This window comes from Panthera uncia, chromosome C2, assembly GCF_023721935.1.
Source record: "Panthera uncia isolate 11264 chromosome C2, Puncia_PCG_1.0, whole genome shotgun sequence".
NCBI lineage: Eukaryota > Metazoa > Chordata > Mammalia > Carnivora > Felidae > Panthera > Panthera uncia.
The window spans coordinates 137,239,112-137,262,967 of NC_064810.1; the positions used below are offsets into that span (position 1 = coordinate 137,239,112).

Consider the following 23,856-nt stretch of genomic DNA (forward strand, 5'->3'; position numbering starts at 1 on the left):
GGTAAAGATCAACAAAGAGGAAGAGACTAATTAGGATGGATCAGAGACCAGTCACCTGAATTTTGTTTTCCTCTTCTTTGCCCCCATAAAGGATGGAAGAGGAGGGAGAGGTGGGACACTGCCTCCTGATGGTTACTGGAACGTGCCCACCTGGCCACGTGCTCAAGCCCAGCTCTTTTGTAAGTGATGACTGTCTCCAGGGTGACTGAATGGCTTAATTCTATTATCTGGCTGTTGGCTGTCAGTCTAGACAGAGTCTTGGCCAAAGCGTGGCAATGGCTGCGATGGAGATAAAGAAGAGCAAGGAGATTCCAAAGGTTTCCGGGGGCTTCCAGGGGCCTTTTCTTGGATTCCCTGAGGGTGTGTTGTGGCTGCTGGCGTTCCTTGCTCCATAGGTCCACCCATGGGAGACTGGCTTCATGAAAGTCCTTCTCTGGCTATAGTCTGTTTTGTTCTGGTGGGGGGCATCAGGGACCCCTGAATTCTTTCCACAACACCACCCTTCTCGTACAGCACATTTAGGTCCCCCCCCCCACCGACTAGATGAACACAATAAATAGCAGGGGCCAATAAATGCCCCATGATGACAGCACCAGAAAGCACTGTACAGTTCACAGAGCCCCACCCCATGTGACCTTGTTTGATCCTTAGGACAACCCGTGAGGTATGACTTAAGAGCATCATTTTATAATTGAGAAAACAAGGATCAAAGATTAGGTGACTGGACCCAATCCCACAGAATGTGAAGTGTTGACTAACAGTGAGGCAACCAAGTACGAAATGGGAAGTAAATAATATATATCTAACACAGAATACATAAATGTTCCCCAACTGAACGGTGAAGTTTGGTGAGATTTACCTTCTGGTCAAGCTGAGGCTATTTTGGGCAAACAGCTTACTATTTATGCACCTCTGTGTACTTTTCCATCTGTGACTGGTTTGACAGCTGTTTGTTCATTCACTCATTCATTCATTTATTCATTCAACAAATATTTATTGATTGGCTGCTGGGTGAAACCCCAGAGGATGGGAAAGAAGACGCACTGACCACCAGAGCTTTGAAGGGGAGGCAGAAAGGGGAGGGATGCCAGAGCGGCTGTGAGAGTCTTTGAGAAGAATGTCCACAGGCTGTTCAGGAGGGTGGGGAGGAGAGCCTTCCCCCCACCGTCCCCCCACCGGGGAGTGGTGAGAATCTTCTGCTGCTGCTGGTGAGGAAATGTGACTCTGGGTCCCCGCTTCGAAAGCTGCGTTTTGCGATCCCGTTTCCCTTGTTGGATTGTTCGAGGTTCAGCGCAAAGCATTCTACTCGGTTACGAGTTTGCACGTTCTTAGGGTTTGAAATTCAGCTGAGGAAAATTGCAGTCATTATTTCTTGTCATCTGGGGATAGCTGGGGAGGTTGGGCTCTGGAGTCAGTCCTGAGTTTAAATTCTGGCTCGGCCACCTAACATCTGTGTAACTGCTCACAGTTACTTACCTCTTTGTAAGACTACATTTTCTCATCTGTAAGTAGGTGATAATAAATGCAGCTACCTTAAAGAGCTGTTGCAGATATTAAATGGAATCATGCAAGTAAAGTGCTTAAGACATAGTAAGCAATCCATACATTTTCCCCCCCCCAAAAGATCATCTTTAGGAACTTTGGAGTGGAAATAGGTTATGTGAGATTTTTGAGAGGTCATCTTTTCCTTTTTAAAATTTTTTAAATATTTATTTATTTCTGAGACAGAGAGAGACAGAGCATGAGCAGGGGAGGGGCAGAGAGAGAGGGAGACACAGAATCGGAAGCAGGCTCCAGGCTCTGAGCTGTCAGCACAGAGCCCGACTCCGGGCTCCAACTCACAGACCGTGAGATCATGACCTGAGCTGAAGTCGGACGCTCAACTGACTGAGCCACCCGGGCGCCCTGAAATCATCTTTTTCTTTTTAGTACCATCCAGGTATGTTAAAAGACAATTATACCTTTTTGATTTTTTGATATAGTTACCTTACCACTGTTTGCTATAATTTTGGTGTCCCTCCCCCACATTGGGTTCATGTATATATTTTTAAATCTATTTCAAAGATCTTACTGGCTTTTATGTAAATATAATAAATATTTCCAGGGTGAGAATTATCGCAGCTACCAAATAACATTTTGTATCTCTGGGGTGCCTGACTGGCTCAGTCAGAGGAGTGTGTGACTCTTGATGTCGGCGTTGTGGGTTTGAGCCCCATGTTGGGTGTAGAGATTAGTAAAAATAAACAAACTTTAAAAAAAATAAACATTTTGTTATATCTGATAGTTGAAGCAGAATGGAAAGGCAGGGGAAAAACCTCCTAGTGACTTGAGTGGCAAAGATGTTTTGAGGAGTACACTCAGTTTACACAGCTATCTTTATTGTGTGCAGACATAAAACATGATGGGTCTCGTGTTGAGCGTTCTGGGGGTTAGAAAGCTGTTTGCCAAATGTGATTTCACACCTTGGAGAGGACAGATGCTCATCTGAAAGGTTTCACTCAGAGGACTCACTGATGGCCGTGCCTCTTAAAGGTAGCCTTAATCATAGCCTTTAAAAAAGAAATCATATGGTCATTATGTTTGGGTATGTTTGGGTATATTTGGGACCAACTAACTCTCTTGATTCAAACACGCTGAGAAAACCAAAACATTTCTTTTCTTTTCTTTTTTTCTTTTTCTTTTTTTTTTTTTTTTACAGAAACAGCAGAACAGATCCTTCCGGAAGCTACATGGTCTGTTAATATTGTTTTAGGACCAAGTAAGTGAAGCTATTTGGAAATCAATATTTAAACATTCTTATGAAGTGAGCCATATGTCAAGTAAAATGGGACAAAACGAGTAGAATCGTAAAAAAGAAAATACAGAATATCTGTTTATGGTGTTACTTCATATGTCTATTTCCCTCTAGGCAAAGTTTTTATTATTGTTGATGTGATTCCTTTTATTCTGTTGTCAGTACCACCAGAGCAGGTAAGTAATAAATGATTCTGATTGTTGTTTTATATCCATATTGTACATCTTCCCCTGTAAATGCCTATTCATTTCGTGGATATGAAAGTGACAGAATAACATCAGTGAAAGTCTGAAAAAAGAAAAAGAAAAAAACAAAACCAGAAAACATCCTCTCAGTCTCCTAACACAACGACTGGTATTTCTGTGTTGATACTTCTGTGTAGTACTCACGGTGATTTCCTGCCCAGGCTCTGCGGTCAGGGGGGTGGAGCTTGCGTCCCTCCTCCTCCTCCTCCTAACAGTGGTTTGACCTGTGCCAAATCGCTTCACTCTCTGTGCTCAGTCTCCTCACCTGCACAATAGAAATGCTAATAATAATGCCTACCTCTTGTGGTTAGCATGAGGATTAACCGGAACAGTAAATGGAAAACTCTTGCATGGGGCTTGACATAGTGATTGCTCAATAAATGGTAGTTATTCGTGCTGTTACCATTATTTTCTCCTGTGGTCCTTACCATAACCCTGTGAAGTTAGAGAGTCAGTATTGGTGTTATCTCTCATAAGAGAACTGAGGATCTGAGAGGGTAAATGACATTCACAGTTCTGGTCCAGTGGTATTTTTTAAGACAAACGTGAAATGGTACACGTTTCTGCTTCTCAAGAGATTCCTTTTAAGGGACGAGTTCACTGCCTCCTGATGTGATGCAACGGGAGGTACAGTGTCACCTGTGACTTCCTTGACTCTCTTGCCAAAAAGGTTTAACTGGAATGAATCACAGCTTTCTATGACACCTCAAATTTACCGGGCATACAAACGGTAGAGGGGTTATATTAAATGGTACTATGAAGAAAAACAGTCAAGCAAATGCATAATGTGGAACATTCTACAATACAAACTGGCATGTCTTTTCAATGACTCAATGAAAATGCCACAAGGAATAAAAAGGGAAAAGAGGTGAAACAGTTGGGGGATTGTTCTAAATTAAAAAAAGACAAAGCAGGGGTGCCCGGGTGGCTCAGTCAGTTAAGCCTCTGACTTCAGCTCAGGTCATGATCTCATGGTCCATGAGTTCGAGCCCCGCATGGGACTCTCTGCTCTCAGCACAGACCCTGGTTCAGATCCTCTGTACTCCTCCTCTTTCTCTGCCCCTCCCCTGCTTGCATGTTTTCTCTCTCTCTTTCTCAAAAATAAATAAACATTAAAAAAATGAAATGAAATCTATAAAAATAAAATAAAATAAATAAATAAAAGAGACAGAAGAAACAAAAGCACTTTAATGGTCTTTAATAGAATACTGATTTGAACCTAAAAGGAAATTAGAGGATTGAATATGTATGGAATATTTAGACAATAGCGGGGAACTATTGCTAGTTTTGTCAGGTGTGATAGTGGTATATGGTTATTTTTTGAAGAAGCATGTTGAAGGATTTAGGGGCAAATTGTCTTGCTGTCTGTCATTGTAAATGATATAGCAACAAAAAAAAGATAAAGTAAATATGACAAATACTATCAATTCTTGAATGTGAGTGGTATGGTGGGTATATGGGGATCTTTGCACTATTCTTTCTCTTTTTATGAATGTTTGAAATTTTTCCTAATAAAAAGTAAACAAATAAAACAAAAGGAGACTTTTTAGAAAGCAGAAGCTGTAGGGGCGCCTGAGAGGCTCAGTCAGTTGAGCTTCCACCTCTTGATTTGGGCTCAGGTCATGATCTCACGGTTTGTGGGTTCCAGCCCCATGGTGGGCTCCGTGCTGACAGCATGGAGTCTGCTTGGGATTCTTTCCCTCTGTCTCTCTGCCTCTTCTCAGCCCCTCTCCCACACACACACTCTCTCTCTTTCTCAAAATAAATAACTAAACGTAAAAAAAAAAAAAAAAAAAAAGCAGAAGTATTAAAGTATTAAAGTTGTTCTGGAGTGCCTGGCTGGCTCAGTGGATAGAGCATGTAACTCTTGGCTTGTGGTGGTGACTTCAAGCCCCACATCAGGGGTGGAGTTAAACAAACAAACAAACAAACAAACAATCAAAGTTGTTTCAGAGACAGCACAGTACCACATCCAAATGTCCTCTCAGGGACAGTAACATATGGCACAGCTTTGCCTTCACATCTTACACAACTGGGAATTTCATGTATGTTTCATAAGGAAACAGCCAAAAATCCTCTATTAAAAACAAAACAAAACAAAACAAAACAAAACAAAACAAAAACACCTTACACTCGTAAGGAAATCCTTGCTAGCCATTCCTATAGAGGGCCAAACCTGAATTATCTAGTTTGGGCCCTATATAACATTTAGATGTGCAATAAATAAACAATGAGATGCCTTCAATAATAGTGTGTTTATAATATAAACACACTGGAGCTGTATGCAGATTTTCTTTTTAAGAAGAGGATGGTTGGTGATTTGGGGAAAGATCAATCCATACACAGGGACAGAGCTAAGAAAAACCTATAGAATTGGAATTCCATATTCTGGGCTCTGGGCTTTCTAAGTCACTCATTTGCAAATGAGACAGTTTGAGGAGAGTAAATGTCTTCACCTCCAAGTTCATAAAATCTGTATTTTATTTTCAAACCAAGTTCAAAGGAATATCACAAGTTTTCATTTCATTCTCTAGCAGTTTCCAAAAATAACATCTTCAATATATACCTCTTAGACCAACCCACTAACCCAAGGATTTATTTTAAGCTAAGACACAACTGGAACTAAATAAACTCTAAATATTGGAATGTAAAACTCCTAATCTCCCCACCTACATTGCTCAAGGACACAGTGGTGCCAAGGAGTGACCCAGAGCTGTGCATAAGTGGCAATATTCGAGGGTTTCTGACTATAAATCTTTATGTAATTATATGAAAAAATTGTTTTCATAGACAAGTTATGGCTCTCAATCCCTGAATGTAATAAAAATTTAGATCTCTAAGAAAAGGACAAATATTCCCTCAAATCGTGCAGTTCTAAATCTTGCCCCTAGAATGGACCTAAAAACCTGAGCCGATGTTGCAGAAAATGACTTTTTCAGACAAGAAGTGATTGCGATGGTTTTATTGCTTCTGGGAGTCCAGTGTGCAAATCTTATAGGGGAAAATAATCATGTTAAGGAGCCTAAACATTTTCACCAACATTTTCCACACTTGCCCACACTGTGATTGACAGATTTCCCAGAGAGGTTCTTCGTGTTTTAAACTTCTTTGGAAATCCCAACCTGTCCACAGCAGTTTTCTTTTAGATCTCTTCATTTAACACTTTTAAGAGGTTGGACTAAGCATCCATCTAAAGAGAAAGGGAATTCCGTGTAATAGACACAAATCCTCTGAAACGACCCTTCACCTGACAGTTTTCCAAACAATTTAAGTGAAAGTGTCACATACTTGGGCCATTCTGACTCACTCATTTAGAGAGCAACATTTCTGGGCAAAACCCAGATGTTTTCTGACTTGTTTGTTCATGCTCTTTCGGAGGCTCTTGCCACGGTAACGATCAATCAACAGGTGGTTACTCGGCTCCAAGAGCTTGGCATTGGGCTGGAGCTGGAATAGGGCAAGGGTCCTCCCCTCCCTTTGCTTACGGTTTCTTAACTGAAAGAAAACAATACAAAATAGTATATAACTGAGGTTTATCTGCATCTACTCTTCTAGTTTATTTATTTATTTTTTCTTCTAGTTTATTAACTCTGGAACAGCCAAAGAAAGTCTGCGGTCGCTGAATTGAGCCTCGAAAAATACATTAGATTCAACTGATGATAGCTACCATTTATTGGGCACTTGGGCCATGCCAGGCACCTGGGCTAAGCATTTTACAGACATTTCTCACTTAACCTTCAAAAGATCCTATGAAGTGAGCTTTATTATTTCAGTTTTACATATGCAACAACAAAGGTTCAGCAGATTGAGGAACTTTCCAGAGGTCATGCTAGTAAGTGGCAGTGCAGGTATAGAAACAGGTCTGTTCAATCTCTTAACTGCCCTGAACCATGCTCGTCCCTTAGATGGGGAAGTAGGGAAGAATGAAGCAGTGGGAAAACGGGGCAAGGATGTTCTCCAACTTTCAGCCCAGGTTGGGAGACAACCTGTGGGAAGCCAGTGCTGATGGGTGTAACCTCAGCCACAAAGCCAAAGTGGTCATGCCCCACCATTTTCCTGGTTTTCCTCTTCACCAAGATCTAAAAAGACTTCTCAAGGTGAGTAAAGTCAGGGATAAAGAAGGGGATATAGGAATCTCCACTTCTATTCTTACAATCACACTGGGCAAATATCTGTCACCATTGCACTGTAAGATTCAGGATTGCTTTCAATTCAGTGAGTAATTTAGGAAGCAAGAGGGGTGTGTGTGTGTGTGTGTGTGTGTGTGTGTGTGTGTGTGTGTGTGTTTGAGTAGTAAATCTGGGTCCAGTCTAATATACAATGTGGAATGGATATCAAAGACTCTGACACAGCCCAGAGCCATAGAAAGCAGTGCTGTGTAGACAGAACATGAGCATGCTTGCCTTCATAGGCGTTACCTCTGGCTTCTGTGGCCTCTGTCAGTTGCTCCATGTTTGAGGGGTAGACATGTAGATTCTATAAGTTTCCACAGTCCACTTGGATTCTTCCAAGGAAAAGGGCTTCGTTCTGCTGCTAATTAGTTGCCTGATTTCCAAAAACTCATCTTGCATCTCTGGTGTTCAGTTGCCTCATCTGTCAATAGAACAGGGCACATCTCATGATCTCAGAGCTCTTCCAAATTGGAATTCTGTAACTCTGATGTCAACACTGTATTCCTGTCCGCCCTTGGGGCCTGGGAGTCACTTTAGGCCTCGCCCTCGGGTCACTTCCCCTGGGAACAGCCACACAGATTCCACATGCCCCAACAGACCGCTGGGTAGTGTAATCATACATATGTGAATGATGGAACATCACAGGAGGTGGGAAAAGGGAAAATAGTACTATTAGAGACAAGGATGGTTTTCTTTCCATACCTCAGTTAATTTTTTATTGTGTGTCTACTAAGTGCTAAGCATTGTACTACATAGTTCTAAGCAGACATAGTTTCTGCTATCACGGGACTTACATTCACAGAGTTTTAAACAGTGATTAATTAAAGTAAGCTCAGAGAATTAGGAATTTGGAGCTGCTTCCTTACGCCTGTACTCTTCAATAGCTTCCTCCTGGTTTCCCTGACTCCTTTCTCTCCTTTCTGGCTTTTCTATCAAACTAATCTTCTTAAAATACCCCTTAGGCTAAAATGTCTCTAATGTTTTTCCCTGGTACCTTTTTATCCTGTAATGAAATCCAGGCTTCTTAGCTCCCCATGAAGCCCCTCTGCAAAGTCAAGGTACCCACTTTTCATTCTTCTGTCATCCAATCAACTTTTCTGAGTCCTTCAACCAAACTAGCTTATTTGTGGGCACCCCAATCACTTCTTGGGGTTTTCTGCTTCCCCATATATTTTTGTTCTTTTAAAGATTTAGTGGGTAGGCATGCCTGGGTGGCTCAGTCAGTTAAGCGTCCAGCTTCAGCTCAGGTCATGAGTTCGCCATTCATGAGTTCGAGCCCCGTGTCAGGCTCTGTGCTGACAGCTCAGAGCCTGGAGCCTGCTTCTGATTCTGTGTCTCCCTCTCTCTCTCTGCCCCTCTCCCGCTCACACTCTGTCTCTTTCTCTCAAAAATAAATAAATATTTAAAATTTTTTTTAAAGATTTAGTGGTTAGATTTAAAATGTATTTGGGGTGCCTGGGTGGCTCAGTTGGTTAAACATCCAACTTCAGCTCAGGTCACGATCTCACGTTCCGTGAGTTCGAGCCCCGCGTCGGGCTCTGGGCTGATGGCTCAGAGCCTGGAGCCTGCTTCTGATTCTGTGTCTCCCTCTCTCTCTGACCCTCCCCCGTTCATGCTCTGTCTCTGTCTCAAAAATAAATAAACGTTAAAAAAATTTTTTTTAATGTACTAAAGTAATGCACACTTATTTTAAGAAATAAAACAATACAGATATGAAATGCATTAGTAATTTCTCCATTTCATTCCCTCTGACAGAAGCACTTTATTGTTTCTCTAAATTTAAAGAAAATCATACAAGTAATAAAGAAAACATCCACACACCTTTACCCAGATTCACTAATTTGTAACATTTTGGCACATTGGTTCTGTTCCCTCCCTCCCACTCTCTCTCCACCTCCACCCCAACACACATTGTTAATTTTTTTCTGAGTTGTTTAAATAGTTTACACACATCATGCCTCTTTACCCCTTAATGTCCCAGTGTGTGTTTCCTAAAAACAAAAATATCCTCAGTATAATTATCAGTTTCAGGAAATTTAACATTGATACAACACTTTTATCTAACTTCCATACTCTATTTTTTTCAATGGATTCAATTCTGTCTTTTACAAATTTTTTTGCCCCATCCTGTACAGAATCTGGTCTAGGATCACATATTACGTTTAGCTCTCATGCTTCTTTAGTCTCCTTTAATCTGGAATCTTGTTTTTCTTTGTCCTTCATGCCAGTGACATTTCTGAAGAACAAAGTCCAGTTTCATTATTTTATAAGTTTTTAATAATAAAATATTTTCTACTCTATGATTTATATATATATTTATATTTTAATAATAAAGTATTTGGAGTCTGGTGTTTTCTCTCTCTTTTTATTTTTATTATTTTTTTAAAGTTTATTTATTTTTGAGACAGAGAGAGAGCATGGGTGCAACAGAGGGAGGGGGAGGGGCAGAGAGAGGGGGACAGAGGATCCATGGAGGGCTGGGACTCACAAACCCTAAGATCATGACGTGAGCCAAAGTCTGACCTGGCTTAACCAACTGAACCACCCAGGGGCCCCTCCCTCTAACTTTTTAAATGTCATTTCCATCCCTGTGAATGCCTCTTTATCCACCCAAGTCCTACTTGTCCTTCAAGGCTTAGTTATAATCCCTTTTCCCCTGGCCCTTGCTGGAGGCCAGAGAGTACCTCTTAGACTTCTTTACATCTGCCAAGACACCCAGCACTGTGCTTAGTACACACAGGGCAATTAATAAATATTTGTTGATTAATTGATTTGTGGCTGAGACATGAGTACTGTCCTCTGCAAAGACAGAACTTTTCATGTAGGCTTAGCAAGTCAAGATTGGTATCTTTGCTGCCTCTTGCTTCTGGGGTTTTGCAATTATTGAGGTAAGTTTTGGATTCAAAACTGGATCCTTGGCTATAGATTTGGCTACACCATGGAACTGCGGGGGGAAATGATGTTTAAAAAGTTTCTCAATAGATAATTAACAGCATGAAATAAAAGTAATTTTCCCTACTATTTCATTCCTCCCAAATTTTAGTAAACTGAAAAAGTGGTAAGTTAAAAAATGTTTTTAATGGTTATTTATTTTTGAGAGAGAGAGAGAGAGAGCGCGCGTGCGCACGCGTCGGGGAGGGGCAGAGAGAGAGGGAGACACAGAATCCAAAGCAGGCTCCAGGCTCTGAGCTGTCAGCACAGAGCCCGATGCGGGACTCAAACCCACGAACTGTGAGATCATGACCTGAGCCGAAGTCGGATGCTTAACCGACTGAGCCATCCAGGTGCCCCATGAAAAAGTGATAAGTTTTAAAAAAGGTTTCATAGATCAATGAACCAAAACTGGTTGAATTGCAATCCAGTATATTTCAATATAGTCTGTCCTTATGGTATCAATGTATAGGAGGTTGAAGAAGGCTGGTTTATTTAGAGAATAGGCTGTACAGAGGAGATTATAAATTATAAATTGAGAGAATGCTTTCCTACTAAGCGCTATCTATTTGCCAACATCATACAAACCTTTTTGCCCTTGCCTGAGAAAGCACTAGACTCTTATCAAGTCTTGGTAAATTTTGAAAATCACATGGTTGTTCAATGCCTCCATGTGGTAGAAAAAAATAATTTAGCTCTTTCCAGCTTCCTGTGATAGCAACCTTTAAGACCAGTAAAGTCTAACAATGCTTAGGGTCCTTCAAAGGGATCAGTGTTTTTTTTAAAAAAAGGCCTACAGAAAAATGGCCCAAATTGAAGATAAAAGCCCCAGATCTCATTAGGCTTCATGGAATTGACCCTTCTTTTCGAAACTTCCTTATCTTTCTGTATAAGAAATGGCATTTTTCAGGCAAAGGAGCATCATAAAAGAAAACAAGTGGCCTGAAATCTGCAGTGAGTCCATCTTTTCAGAAAGTCTTTATAGAAATTCTTTTTAAATTCCAAACATAAGATTTTTTTTTCTTTTGACAGAAAAAGGAAATCCTTTCTATCCAGCCACAAGGTAAGTTGAAAACCCCTTATTAACAAGTGTTAATTTGTTTGACGATTCTTTAGATATGAAATTGGCCAAAGAGAATGGTCAGCTTTATGAAAGACTTGAAGTTCAATTTAAGCAACAAGCCAAAAATAGGAGTGCTCAAAAGTTAGACAGGGTCTCTTTCTTTTGAATCAATGATATCATTTCACCTACTAGGGATCAGTCAGAACCTTGATCTTCAAGTGCTTCTACTTAAAAGTACTTAATACTCTAAAGATGGCTTGAAGAAGAGAGTTGGATTATTCTGAGAATCAGGAATAGGCATTAGTAAAAACTGAAGCCTACTTTCTCAAAGCTCGGGGATATCACGGTGTTGCACCACTTGGGCATCGGTAACTGGATGCATCTTTTAAATGTAAATTGAGCATTCCTATCAAAGCATCCAATGTATATGTATGCATTTGCTTGTGTTAGCATAGCCAACCATAGAGCTGGGGGGGGGGGGGGGGCAGAGGGATATTTTCCAGGTGTACCTTTTGATTTCTTTAGAACAATATAGCATGAGAATGTATTACCTGTTTAAGATGCATCCATAAATATGAAATAAACAAACAAGAAGGATTTTTCTCAGAATGGGGAGATGGGAACTTTGGTGGTGGTCATTATTTGGCTTAAGTAAATGTTATAAAAGCAGTGATTCTTTAACTTGTTCCCTTTTTTTCACTTTCCCAATTGTCTTGATTGTTAATATGGTCTTGAAAATATTATCTGACTTTTTTTAAGATTTTATTTTTAAGTAATCTGTACTCCCAACGGGCTTAAACCTACAACCCTGAGATCAGGAGTCACACACTCCACCGACTGAGCCAGCCAGGAGCCCATAGAGTTCTTTTATATTTAATACATATATTGTATATTAATATATATATTAATATATAATGTATACGTTATATTTAATACATATGTTAATATATACTTTAATGTTTGTTTACAATTTTTTTAATGTTTATTTATATTTGAAAGAGAGAATGAGAGACAGGGCACAAGTAGGGGAGGGGCAGAGAGAGAGAGGGAGACACAGAATCCAAAGCAGGCTCCAGGCTGTGAGCTTTCAGCACAGAGCCCAACAGGAGGCTCGAACTCCCAAACCGGTGAGGTCGTGACCTGAGACGAAGTTGGATGCTTAACCAACTGAGCCACCCAGGTGCCCCAATACACATTTTTTAACTGAGGCTTCCCCCTCTACCGCCGCCCCTCCCCCCCCGCCCCCAAATTGACAAAACTGACAAAATCATCTGCAGTCAGCATGAGCCATAAACCACAATTTTGCCACCGACTTGCTGCATGACCTTGAACAAGACCTACAGGCTTTGTCTTAATTTCTTCACCTAGAACATGAGGAATTTGAACTTGATTATATCTTAGGCCCCTTCTAGTAAACAAAATTCTATTATTCCTTGACTCTTTCTTTCTCTTAGGAGGTTTTTTATATTTGTCATCAATTCTAAGTCCTAAAGACTCAATGTCCTAACAAATTCCTGAGAATTAGTATCAGGGTGGGATTATTAATAATTTACTTTGCATAACAGCTAACAAACCATCCTTATTTTAAATACACATTGTTTTTTCTAACAACTCTGCCAGTGGGTACAGCACAGGTAGTCTTTCTCTTTATAGATGATGTAACTGAGGCTCACAGAGGTCAATTTAACTCTTTAGGCCTTGTAGTTAATATGTAAAACTGGAAGGTTGCAAATGAACTTTTAGTTTTTTTATGATTCAGACAACTGTATATTTCAAATGAGCTGATGTAATGATTAGTCTTTGAGAGCAGTGAATTCTTTTCTAAACATTTTGGGGTTTTTAACTCCCCCTCAGTAGGTCATTCTCAAACCATAAAGCACTAGCCAGGGTTAGAGATAAGGACTAGTAACACAAAAGAGGGCTAGTATCCCTCTAGACTGGTGGTTGGGAAAACACTTATAGAGAAGGAGCCCTTCAATTACATGATTTATTTCCCCAGGGTCCAACCCAAGCATCAACAGTGAAACACCAACTATCGTTTTCAGGTTTTTTGGTTTTTTTCTTTAAATATTGTTATATTTAGTATCCAAGTATATGATATATGCAAACAAAAAATAAAGAAAAAATTCACCCACTGTCCTAGCCATATCAATGAACCAAACATTTTATTTTCCTGTCTTCTCTGCCAGCTCTCTTCTTTAAAAAAATTTTTTTTAATGTTTATTTTTGAGAAAGAGACACAGCACAAGCGGGGAAGGAGCAAGAGAGAGAGGGAGACACAGAATCGGAAACAGGCTCCAGGCTCTGAGCTGTCAGCACAGAGCCCGATGAGGGGCTCGAACTCACAAACCCTGAGATCATGACCTGAGCCAAAGCCGGACGCTCAACTGACTGAGCCACCCAGGCGCCCCTCTCTTTTTTATACATATATATATTTTTTACTGGTTGTACTCATAGTGTGTACATGGATTTTAAAGTATCAGAAACTCAAACTTTTGTAAAAGGAAGTCTCAATTTTAATAACTGTTTTTAGATTATTTCCTTCATCCCAACTCGGTTGGGATGAAAATTTCACATTTGCTTATTGTTTTCCTCTTATGTATTTTTCATCAGAAGCACAAAATATATACAACCTGGTTTTAGAAAGATTTTTTTTGGTTGCTGTTTTCAAATAACATAGAACAGGGAATGTCATTTCAAAAACTATATATATTCTACCAGGACTCCTTAAACCAAACACATGTGTGGGGATCTTTCAAAATTTCTATGTATTTGAGTGACTGAGGGATAGCTCTGTCTGAAGGTAGGAGGCTGGAGGCTGAAATGATGACTTACAAATTTTTCCCACATTTTGGACTTCTTGATTCTATGACAATTCCTGGTAGATACAGGTTTCCTGGTAAGGGTTAAGAAGCATGCACATATTACTTTATGAATCATGATAAAGTTGGAGTTTTAAAGTTGAGGACTAGAAAGGCTTTAGGTGGGTGGTAAGAAGGCTTGTTTTCCAGGTTAGTGGATATGCCGTAAGCTTTATCACCTTGTTGTGTTTCCCTGTGGTAACTGAAGTCACTGTTGCCATGATAAAGGACGGCAATTTGAATGAGATCATTTAGAATGGCTCCTGGAAATCTGACATGGTGGTCTCCTTAATGTACCAGACCTTATATGTGTGGCATTGCATATACATCTTCAGTTTCCTTCAACTGAAATGACAGTGAGAAACGAATCATAATTTGAGGGGTTAATCTTTTTTTTTTTTTTTTGGAGGGGTGGCTTAATCTTAAAAAAATTAATCTTGGTAAAAATACTAAGCAGGAATAGTTAAGAATTACTGATTGCTTATTCTAAAGATACAAAGATTAGCTGAATAGCATTTGTATTGTTGAAGCAGGTACTGGAGTTCCAAAACTTTTGATTTAAAATTTCCAAAAAATGAAACTTTCTATTTGAAGTAAGCTGACACCAAAAATTCTAAATCCAGTTTAATTCAGTAGTAAAGGGTTTATTCCCAGTGATTTCTCACATTTGTAAGCCTGTTACACGTTGGTTTTACCTGTCATGAATCCTTTCTATCACTTTTATAAAACACCACCACTTTTTATAAAAAGTGACCAGAAGAATATAAAATTGTAAAATTGCACGTGCCTGAGCAGAAAACTCCTACTTTTGAGATTTTTTTCACAGGCGTGCCTAAACCGACCTGTGCTCTTAGCAGGTAAATTGCCAGAGGGAGAAGCCAGTGTCAGCTCAAAGGAAAACCCTGTTGTGGGATTTCTTTTTCCCCCTTAAACCGATCACTTTTTAGGGGGCGTTTCCACTGCATTCTCTAGTCCAAAGTCCTTCCCACCAAATTACTACTTTCCCCACCAATTTGTCACCCCCCCCCTTTCCCAAAGCCCTTATTGGAAAGAACTTCCTCTCGTGGCCACCCTATTCCATACAGTTCCCAGCGCCCCCCATCTCGGAACGGCTTCCCCTCTCCAACCCAGGATCCAGGTCCCCAAGCCACTTGAGAGAAAATTCCCACCTCTCGCCCCCTTCCTTGGCGTCCCGAGGCGGCGGCGGTGTGGGGGAGTGGGTGGGGAGGGGCAGGGTTTCCCGGGGTCCCCTGTGTCCTCCTCGCGCCCCCCCCGGAGGTGTGCAGGGGGAGGGGAGCGCGGGTGGGTGGGACCGGGCCGGGTGGGGGAGGGGTAAGGGCGAGGAGGAGGAGGAGGAGAAGGAGGAGGAGGAGGAGTGTGTGCGAGCGTGTGTGGCTGGGGGAAGCCATTGCCTGTTTAATAGTTGCTGTTGCTGCACTTCCGCTTCTCTCCCAGCGAGAGAGAGACACGAGTGGCCAGGCCCAGCCGCAGCCGCAGCAGCAGCCGCCGCGGCGGCACGGAGGAGCCAGACACAAAGAGAGGTACGGGGATCCCCCCCGCCTCCCGCCGCCCCCCGGCCGCGTCGCCGGGCCTCGGGGACACCCCTCGCCGCCTCCCCGGACCCGCTCCGCCCGGACCGCCGGGCACGGGGCTGAGGGGGGGCGGAGAGGGGCCGAGGAGCCCCAGGGGTCCGGGGCCCGCCCGCGGGGGATGGGTAGGGACCCCGGGCCGCGTGGGGTGCGGGGGCCGCCCGCGTCGGGGGTGGGGGGGGGCATTGTGGCTCGAACTGTCAGCGCTGCCCTGGGAGCCCCCCACTGGCCGCTGAGGGGGCCGGGGGGGGGGGGGGGGGGGGGGGGGGGGCCCCGTTTTCCCCGGGGGGGGGGGGCCGCGGGGGTTAACCCCCCCGGGGGGGGGGGGGGCTTTTTTTTTCCCCCCCGGGGGGGGCCCCCCCCCCCCCCCCCCCCGCACCCTCGCCCCACCCCCACCAGGGGTGGCAGTCGGGCGTGTGCTCGGGACCCCCGCCCCAGCCCCTCAGCCCGAGCCGGGCGGCCGAGACACCGGCCTTCGGGGAGAGGCGTCGGGGCGCGGCGCCGGGGGGCCTCGGGCCTCGTCGTCCCTGCCCCCCCCGCCGGCCTCTCCCTTCCCCCACCGGGCACCCGCTCCCCGCCTCCGTCCCCCCGTTTCGGCTTCCTCTCTTACTCTTCTCCGCCCCTCCTCTCTTCCCGATCTCGCCGAACTCCACTCCTGGCCCCCGCTGTCTCGCTTTGGCCACCCGCCCTCCGCGACCCCCGAAAAGCCGACAGAAACAGCCCCGAGGCCGGCACACCGCCGGGACCTTCCCTCCTTGCCCCGCCGAGGCTCTCCGCGCCCCCGCCCTGCCCTCCTCCGGCTGCTCGGCATCTCCCCTCCCAGCCCCGAGGGGAGCCCCGGGGGGCGCGGGAGGGGCCGCTCGCCTTGCTCCGGACCGTTTTCCCACCGCGTCCCCCACTTGGGGCCAAAAATAAACAAGCCGCGTCCGATTTGCAAAAGCCTTAATGGGCCTGTAGACTTTGAGAAACGAGTGTTGGGCGGTGGGCAGCCGGTGCACCCCTGGCCGAAGCCCTCCTGACAGCACCCGATTTCCTTATTTATACTGACTGCATGGTTTGTGTGTTTCTGTTTTGTTTCCCTCCCCTTGCAGGGGCTGTTTGCGGGGTGGGGTGGGGGGTTCGCTATGTCGGATGACGATTCGAGGGCCAGCACCAGCTCCTCCTCATCTTCGTCCTCTAACCAGCAAACCGAGAAAGAAACAAACACCCCCAAGAAGAAGGAGAGTAAAGTCAGCATGAGCAAAAACTCCAAACTCCTCTCTACCAGCGCCAAGAGGTACCGTACTCCACCCCCATCCCCCTAGGCTTCCTATTTTCCGAACTGCCTCTTGCTGCAATTGGTCTGTCTCCCAATGAGGGGTCGCTTGAATGCTCCTCATGGTTTGTGTGTTCTTAAAAATGAAAAAAGGGTCTTGGAAGTTTTAATTATTTTACTCTATTGCTTCTGTTTTTTTTTTTTTTTTCTTTTAATCGTTTTCCACGTGCAGCTGTTGTGGCTTGCCTCTCCCATTTCTGGCTGAAGTTTGTAAGAATCCTTGTTACTTTTATTAGTGACCCCCAAATCTGATTTCAGATTACTTGTCCTGTTAATCACTAGCTTGTGACCCTTGTCAAGGCTGTCATCCTACTTAATTACTAATACTTGCCCGGACGATTCTATCAAAATGAATTCTATTACCATCTTGTCTCCTCACCTGTTGCATGTATGATCTTTTTTTGAGTAGAGCTTTCTTCACAAACTGCATAAGGAATAAATAATTCCTATTAATGGAGTAAAAAATTTAATAGGTGGAGACAGATGTTTTCAGATGGAATTTAAAGAGGTTCTTCTGATTGGGAGAGTTGAGGCAATAAACGATGTAAAATGGGTATTCTAGGTTATTTGGGGGATTTTTTTTTTTCTCTTCTAAAACTTCCAATTTGCCAGATTTTAGGGAGACTCATTTTTTTCCATGCTATTTCCTCTCTTATGCTATAAAAATCTTTGGTTCTTTTTCCAAGCTGAAGTCAACCAGTGACTCTTCTTTACTCTTTTCCTCTTATGTCTCTAGAAGAAGCTACTTTTTTACCTCGAGCATCCTTCAATAATATTCTCTGATCCCCATGACCCTTAAAATAATCTATAGCACATTCCTGGGAACCCGTGTGCCCTTTCATAAATCCTGCTGCTCTCAGGTGGACAGTCATTAAACTTTAAAGTGGCAAACCAGAAAGATAGTAAGGAATACAAATGGTGGGTTAAATAGGGGTATCTTTCTTAAAGGAATGTAAAATAAAATGGAATATAAGTCTTTAGATCTCTCCACTGAGTAGTGAGCCTGTGGAACTCAGAGTTTGAAAGTTTGTTCTTTCTCCCAGAAATCTGAAAAGTTGGTGAAGTGCTTTGGTGACCTAATCATGGGGGGGAGGGTGAAAGAGTGATTTTAGCTTAAATAGTGTAGAGGTCTAGGGTTAAATGGCAAAATTGCCTTAGCAGGATTGTTCTTATTTTCAGAGTGGTGGTTTGAGTGCAGGTCAGCTTCCCAGGAGTTCTAACTGGCCCTCATTGATGAGCCCGTGCTGGTTCTCCCAGAACCTGTCATCTACCCTGCCCACCTTAGATGGGGCTTTCCTTAATCTCCCCAACTTCCTACCCCTTTCCACCCCCATCTGCAGTAGCTGTGCTCCCTGATCCATGCTGGAGCAGCTTTTGACCTGACCTAAGGCAGGATATTTGCTTTAGGTCATTAGTATTTTTTGTGCACCAGGATATCCCTGGCACACATGAATATATTTGGGGGTAAAAGCACAGGTGTCAGATAAAAAATAGCCTCCTTTGTGTCAGCAGATTACTGAGGTGTATTTTTCATTAGACACAACTTGTCCATTTATTCTAAGTAAGTTAAGTTTTTTGGAATTGCCTGGGAAAGAGATAGTAAGTGTTAAAAAAAAAAAAAGTGAAAAGCTACAAAGGGTTATTTTACCTGTAAAGTTAACATCAATTTTAGCTCCCTGGACATCTTGCTGAAGGAGTGTTAAAGCAGAGCTAAGATTAATAGTAGAGGCAAAAAATGGAGAGGAACAGTGTATCCAGGAAAAAATAAGGGGGAAATTAATGTTAGTAGGACCCTGTAGAAGCTGCTCTGTGAAATACATTGACTTGGAAGGTGAGTGTTGCCCGTGGACTTGGAAGGGGCACTATAGCAGGAGATAGAATAAAAAAGAAGCCTGAATTGGCAGACGTAAAGTTACTTAACTACATATTTGATGGAAAGTGGTTTCGTTTCTAGTCCACAGGTAGAGGAAATGCCCCCACTGAGAGTGGTCTGGACAAGAATTATTCTGTGGAACATATATGAGTTACTTCACAAATCTTGTGCCAGTAATTCTGGAAATGGTGCAAATGTTTGTTGCGGGGGTGAATTGGTAAAGCTGTTGGTATTATGCTTTTTAGGTATTAAAGAAGTAACTATTCAGTAAATATTTTATGGTAGAGTTGGTATTGACAAGGAGAAGTGAGGTCAGTAGGTATTTTTATACAAGTTGTGCTCAGGTGGAGGTTATTTTTGCCTATATACCTAGGTCTTAACATACAGTCATTTCAATAGACGCAGATAAAGAATCAGGAAACTGGAATTTCAAAGTTTTAGTCTAACATACAACGAATCAAACAGTAGGGGTGTTTGGGAAGATCTCAGAACTGAAATGCTTACTGGTAGCAAAAGAATTTAGCAGGACGCAGATAAGTAGATGTCCCTAAAGACAGTGAGCAAACAGCTTCCTAAAACTGACCAGATTTGTAGGGGACAGGAAATGTCCTCCAATAGGAAGGTTTAAAGAACTTCCCCAATCACCACCCTTAATTTCTCTTTACTTACACTTGGAAAAAACACTACCTTCTAAAACCTATTCTCCATTGCATCTAGCCAGCTCAGAAAACCTTTGGAAAGAGAAAAGTTATTCATTGTGATTTCTGATCGCCTTTAGAATGTGTGTTTAGTTTTTTATTACTGTGCTGCCTCTGTGTGATTCTTAAGTTGTAACATAGCCCTTTAGGGTTTTACGTGATAGGAGCAAGAAAGGTTATAAAAATAGAAGGCACCATTTAGTAGATGGAAGACACTTAAAGGCCTCAAACTTTGTCGTATTAATTGATGCTCTAAGCACCTAGGTAAGCAGAAGACAAAGGCCAGGGCTTGGTGTGAACTAACTGGTGGCGTCGGCCTAGGAGTGGGGGATGGGGCTCTTTGTGAAGTCGTGGGTTGGTGAGGAGATAGAAGGGGGGGGGGGGCGGAGGGGTCCCGGGTTCCGTGTCCGTGGTGGGATGGAGAAGGAAGAGAAGGAAGGGGACAGACCTAAGGAAAATTAGAGGATGTCCGGGAAAAAGCAGGTCCGGAAAGGGGGAGCCGAGAGTCCGAGCGGTGTGCGGGACAGAGGCCGGGTGCACCTGTGCGGGCCGGCTGCTGGTGTCTGGCCTAGCTGGAGGGGTCGGCGGGGGTGTTAGCGCCCTAGGCTGCGCGCTCGGCGTCGGGGCTGGAGATCCCGGGACGCGGTGGAGGCGAGCCAGGGAGTCGCGGAGAGCCCCGGCGCGGGCTCTCCCCACCCCTGGCCCGCAACTTCACCCGCTGGGCTGGGGTGCGCCGCCCGAGTCGTCGGGCGCGCGGGGACTAGGGGCGGGAAGCCCGGGGGGCGGCGGCCCGGGGCGGCCCAGCGGAGAGGGCGGCCTTGTGGCGCACGGCCTGCGCCGCGCCGGCACCCCGCGACGCGGGGCAGGTCAGTCAGGGCCCGAGGGGCCTCGCGGGGAGCGGCCATGTTGGCTTCGTCACTGAGAACGCGGGGCGGCCTGGCGGGGGCGCCCTGCCAGGGCGGGCCGGAGGGCGCTCGAGGTGCCTGGGTGACCCGGGCAGAGACCGGGGAGGGAGGGGGGGGCGGGGGGGGGGGGGGGGGGGGGGGGAGAGGGGCGGGCGGGGGCGAGCCCTTCCCACCCGCGCGGCGGCTTGCGTTTGTCGGTCCAGGGGAGAAGACGTGCAGCGCAGAAGTGAATGTGTCCCGGCACATTCTAATGCAACTTAGAAAACGAGTCGGCGAGTGAGAAGCTTTACAATTATTTCCTAAATGGAAAACCCCGAGAAAAATAACTGCTTTAGTGTGCGAGGCAGGACTGGAACCGAAACATTTTAGATGATCACAAGAGACCCCGGACCGCCAGCTCACTGCGGTGGGAAAAAAGTTTTTTCTAAACTACGGACCTGAAGCTTTTGATGTGTACTTTCCTCCTCCCTCGGTAGAACCCAGTTATCATGGCAGGCAGTTAGAACACAACCCAGTTATCTGCCAGACCTGTGCATTACCAGTGGGAGGCTACCAACGCCTTCATGTTTCTTGTGTTTCTCTCTCACTTCCCTGACTCCAGGATTCAGAAGGAACTGGCAGACATCACTTTAGACCCTCCACCTAACTGCAGGTGAGCTTCCTTTCACATTTTTTTCTTTTTAAAATTCTTCTAATCTTTATCTTGGGAGTTTTCTTTTTGTTATTAAAAATTTCTGCTTTTATTTTTTGGTGAATGCTTATTTTGGTGCTACCATCAAGTAACCGCTGAAATTGATTAACCTGAGAGTAATGTTTTGATGAGTCTCTGACAGTTTCAGGGCTATGCTGAAGAGAAGTAATGGATTTATCTGGCGTGAACGCTTTTACATATATAAAACAGAACTGTAAAATGAATTTAAAGATGTACATTTGCCTGATGGTGGATTTTGGATATGTCATTAAGGATCATGTAAAACCTTTTTAGATACTCAGGTACATTTTGTTTTAGAAAATTGCTTTGTTGTCGCGATCTGTTATTCAAGCTCTCTATTAAGCTAATATAGCATAGAGTTAAATCTCACAGTGGATCCTCAAACTTATTTCATTGTATATACAAATTTTGTGTTGGACTTTGGCAGACCAGGAAATAATTTGCGGCTTTGATTAAAAAGGTTTTTTAAAAAATTTGATAGATTTAACTCTTTGGTAGGGGTGTTTTTTCTCAAAATTGCTTCAGACTGTATACATATGTGTGTTTCAGTTTCAAGACAATTGGATACCAGCTTTTCAGAGCCCTGTTAGTCACTTCATTTTATTTAGAATAGCCATTGTGATACTGTTGAGGCAAGGTGGAAGACTTGAATTTTATTAAATCAACAGTGACTTGAGGAAGGACTTATTATATGTTGTAGTAGAGTCATGTATTTAAGGGGGATTAATTCAATTCTATTACTCCCATAGTTTAAAAAATTAAGTATAGCAATCTAATTCTCAGTTCTCAGGAGTAGTACTGGAATGGGATGTGACATTTCAGTAGTGTTCTAAACTTAAAGGTAGAAGTAGAAGAAGTTACCAACAAGAAAATATTCAGTGGCCACACACAGTTTAAAAGAAGTATGTGGAGATATCAAGTTGAAAACTAAATGGAATGTTTTGCTTATTAATGCTGAACTTTCTAATGTATGGTTAATGGAAACTTTAATATTGGCATTTTGGTTGTATATGTTCTTAATGTTGGTCAGGTGTGGGATATTTGGTAAAATTTTGTCCTGTTAGTAAAGAAAGTCGTGACTCTTAAACTGTTTGTAACTGAACTACTTAATTATTCTTAACACTTTTTCTCATGGCTTTTAAGAATCTTTTCACACTGCTGAGAAAGTGGAGAAATGGGTAAGGGTTAGGGCTGTGACATCTTTTTATTTTAGTGGAATTATTGTTCAGATTGAAGCCTAAAGTTCCCTTTGGTTGGTTGTGTTGAATCCTTGGGCATTTCCCGTGGTAGGTGTGTGCTGTTGTGGTTACTGCTCCTGTTTGGTATCATGTCTCTTCCAAGTGTGTGTGTTTCTTGTGAGTTCAGACGACTTTAGCTGATGAAATTACAAGGTTTTTAAAGCATGATTTCAAAACTAATAACATTTATCAAAACATAATGGATTTCTGGGGCGCCTGGGTGGCTTAGTCGGTTAAGCTGAGACCCAGGTCGTGATCTCACGGTTCGTGGGTTCGAGAGTCGTGTCGGGCTCTGTGCTGACAGCTTGGAGCCTGGAGACTGCTTTGGATTCTGTGTGTCCCTCTCTTTCTGTTCCTTCCCTGCTAGTGGTCTGTCTGTCTCTCTCTCAAAAATAAAGATTAAAATTGTTAAAAAAAAAAAAAACAAACGATGGCTTTGTAAGCAATTTGAGGGTTTTAAAACATAAGATAGATATACTTTAGTTTCACACCATTTTAGCTGAGTTTCTGTGTGATTTGTGCTGCTGAACATGTAGAACTTTTATCCTTAGAAATCCATCCTAATTACCCCTTTAGGGTGAAACCTGTGAGTGTTGCGGGTACTCTGGTGAAGCACCAAACTGGATGACTGTTTTATGAAAAAAAAATTGCTGAATTTCATAGAAAACACCGGCAACTTTAATTTGTGAGAGAATGTATATTATGTTGACTTTTAAGAATAAAGGTGGCTTTATTTCCTGAAAAACTTTTTTAGAGTGGCTGCTTCTGTTATATGAATTACAGTTTTTCCTTTGTCTTGGCTTACTAGAGTTATTGACTAAATGTTACACAGTAGTCTCAATATTCAGCTACTTGAAATAAATTTGGTTTTGTTTTTGTGTTGGTACCTTATGGGATTGAAGTATTTAATATTTTAATGTACATTATTCGAGATGGAAAATGATAATTTAGTTTGGGGATACTTTTTGAAGTTAAAAATACGTGAATTAAATGACCTTGAATGCATGTGTTTATTTTTAATACATTTTTCCAATAATTACTCTCAGCATGAGAGCTCAATAGCTTGGTTCTTCTGAAATTGTGGTTTCATCAACTATAAATTATATTTTGAGTGAGTTAAACAATTGACTTTCAATTAATGTGTGAGTGAGGGGCAGAGAAGACAGAGGGGCGGAGGATCCGAAGCAGGCTTTGTGCTGACAGCAGAGCCTGATGCGGGGCTGGAACTCACAAACTGTGAGATCGTGATCTGAGCCGAAATCAAGAATCAGATCTTAACCAGATGCTTAACTGACCGAGCCACCCAGGCGCTCCTCAATTGATGTTATCTTGTATATTAATCCTTTATAGGACTCCCTTTCTTCAGTCAGTATTCAGCCTGTGGTTTTAAATTTAAACCATATTTATTAAAATATAGCAGTGGCAGAAAGTAATCTCTGCAATAATCAACTGTGTATTGA

General features: G+C 43.0%; 2 protein-coding genes across 4 annotated transcripts in view; both read left to right on the forward strand.

Annotated features, from left to right (window-relative positions):
• The first annotated feature begins 275 nt into the window (after positions 1-275).
• On the forward strand, positions 276-16,674 carry LOC125921658 (uncharacterized). Its single transcript, XM_049629222.1, has 5 exons — positions 276-360; positions 2,699-2,758; positions 2,909-2,970; positions 15,522-15,780; positions 16,055-16,674. The coding sequence occupies exons 1-5, from the start codon at positions 276-278 to the stop codon at positions 16,672-16,674; spliced, it is 1,086 nt and encodes a 361-aa protein (XP_049485179.1).
• The window catches only part of UBE2E1 (ubiquitin conjugating enzyme E2 E1), an 81,825-nt gene continuing 73,389 nt past the window's right edge, over positions 15,421-23,856 (forward strand). Inside the window, exons 1-3 of one of the 3 annotated variants that reach the window (XM_049628880.1) lie at positions 15,423-15,607; positions 16,747-16,931; positions 21,048-21,098. In XM_049628880.1, the coding sequence (XP_049484837.1) occupies positions 16,780-16,931; positions 21,048-21,098 (203 nt within the window). In that variant the 5' untranslated portion in view covers positions 15,423-15,607; positions 16,747-16,779. Of the gene's footprint in view, positions 15,608-16,599; positions 16,710-16,746; positions 16,932-21,047; positions 21,099-23,856 lie in introns of those variants that run through there. The other 2 variants (XM_049628882.1, XM_049628881.1) reach the window with 2 other exon arrangements.

Excerpts from the sequence above, each read along its gene's own strand:
- LOC125921658 (XM_049629222.1), top strand. The coding sequence starts at position 276 with ATGGCTGCGATGGAGATAAAGAAGAGCAAGGAGATTCCAAAGGTTTCC. Across the intron at positions 361-2,698 it reads TTTTCTTGGATTCCCTGAGG|AAACAGCAGAACAGATCCTT; the intron begins GTGTGTTGTGGC and ends TTTTTTTTACAG. Across the intron at positions 2,759-2,908 it reads TAATATTGTTTTAGGACCAA|GCAAAGTTTTTATTATTGTT; the intron begins GTAAGTGAAGCT and ends ATTTCCCTCTAG.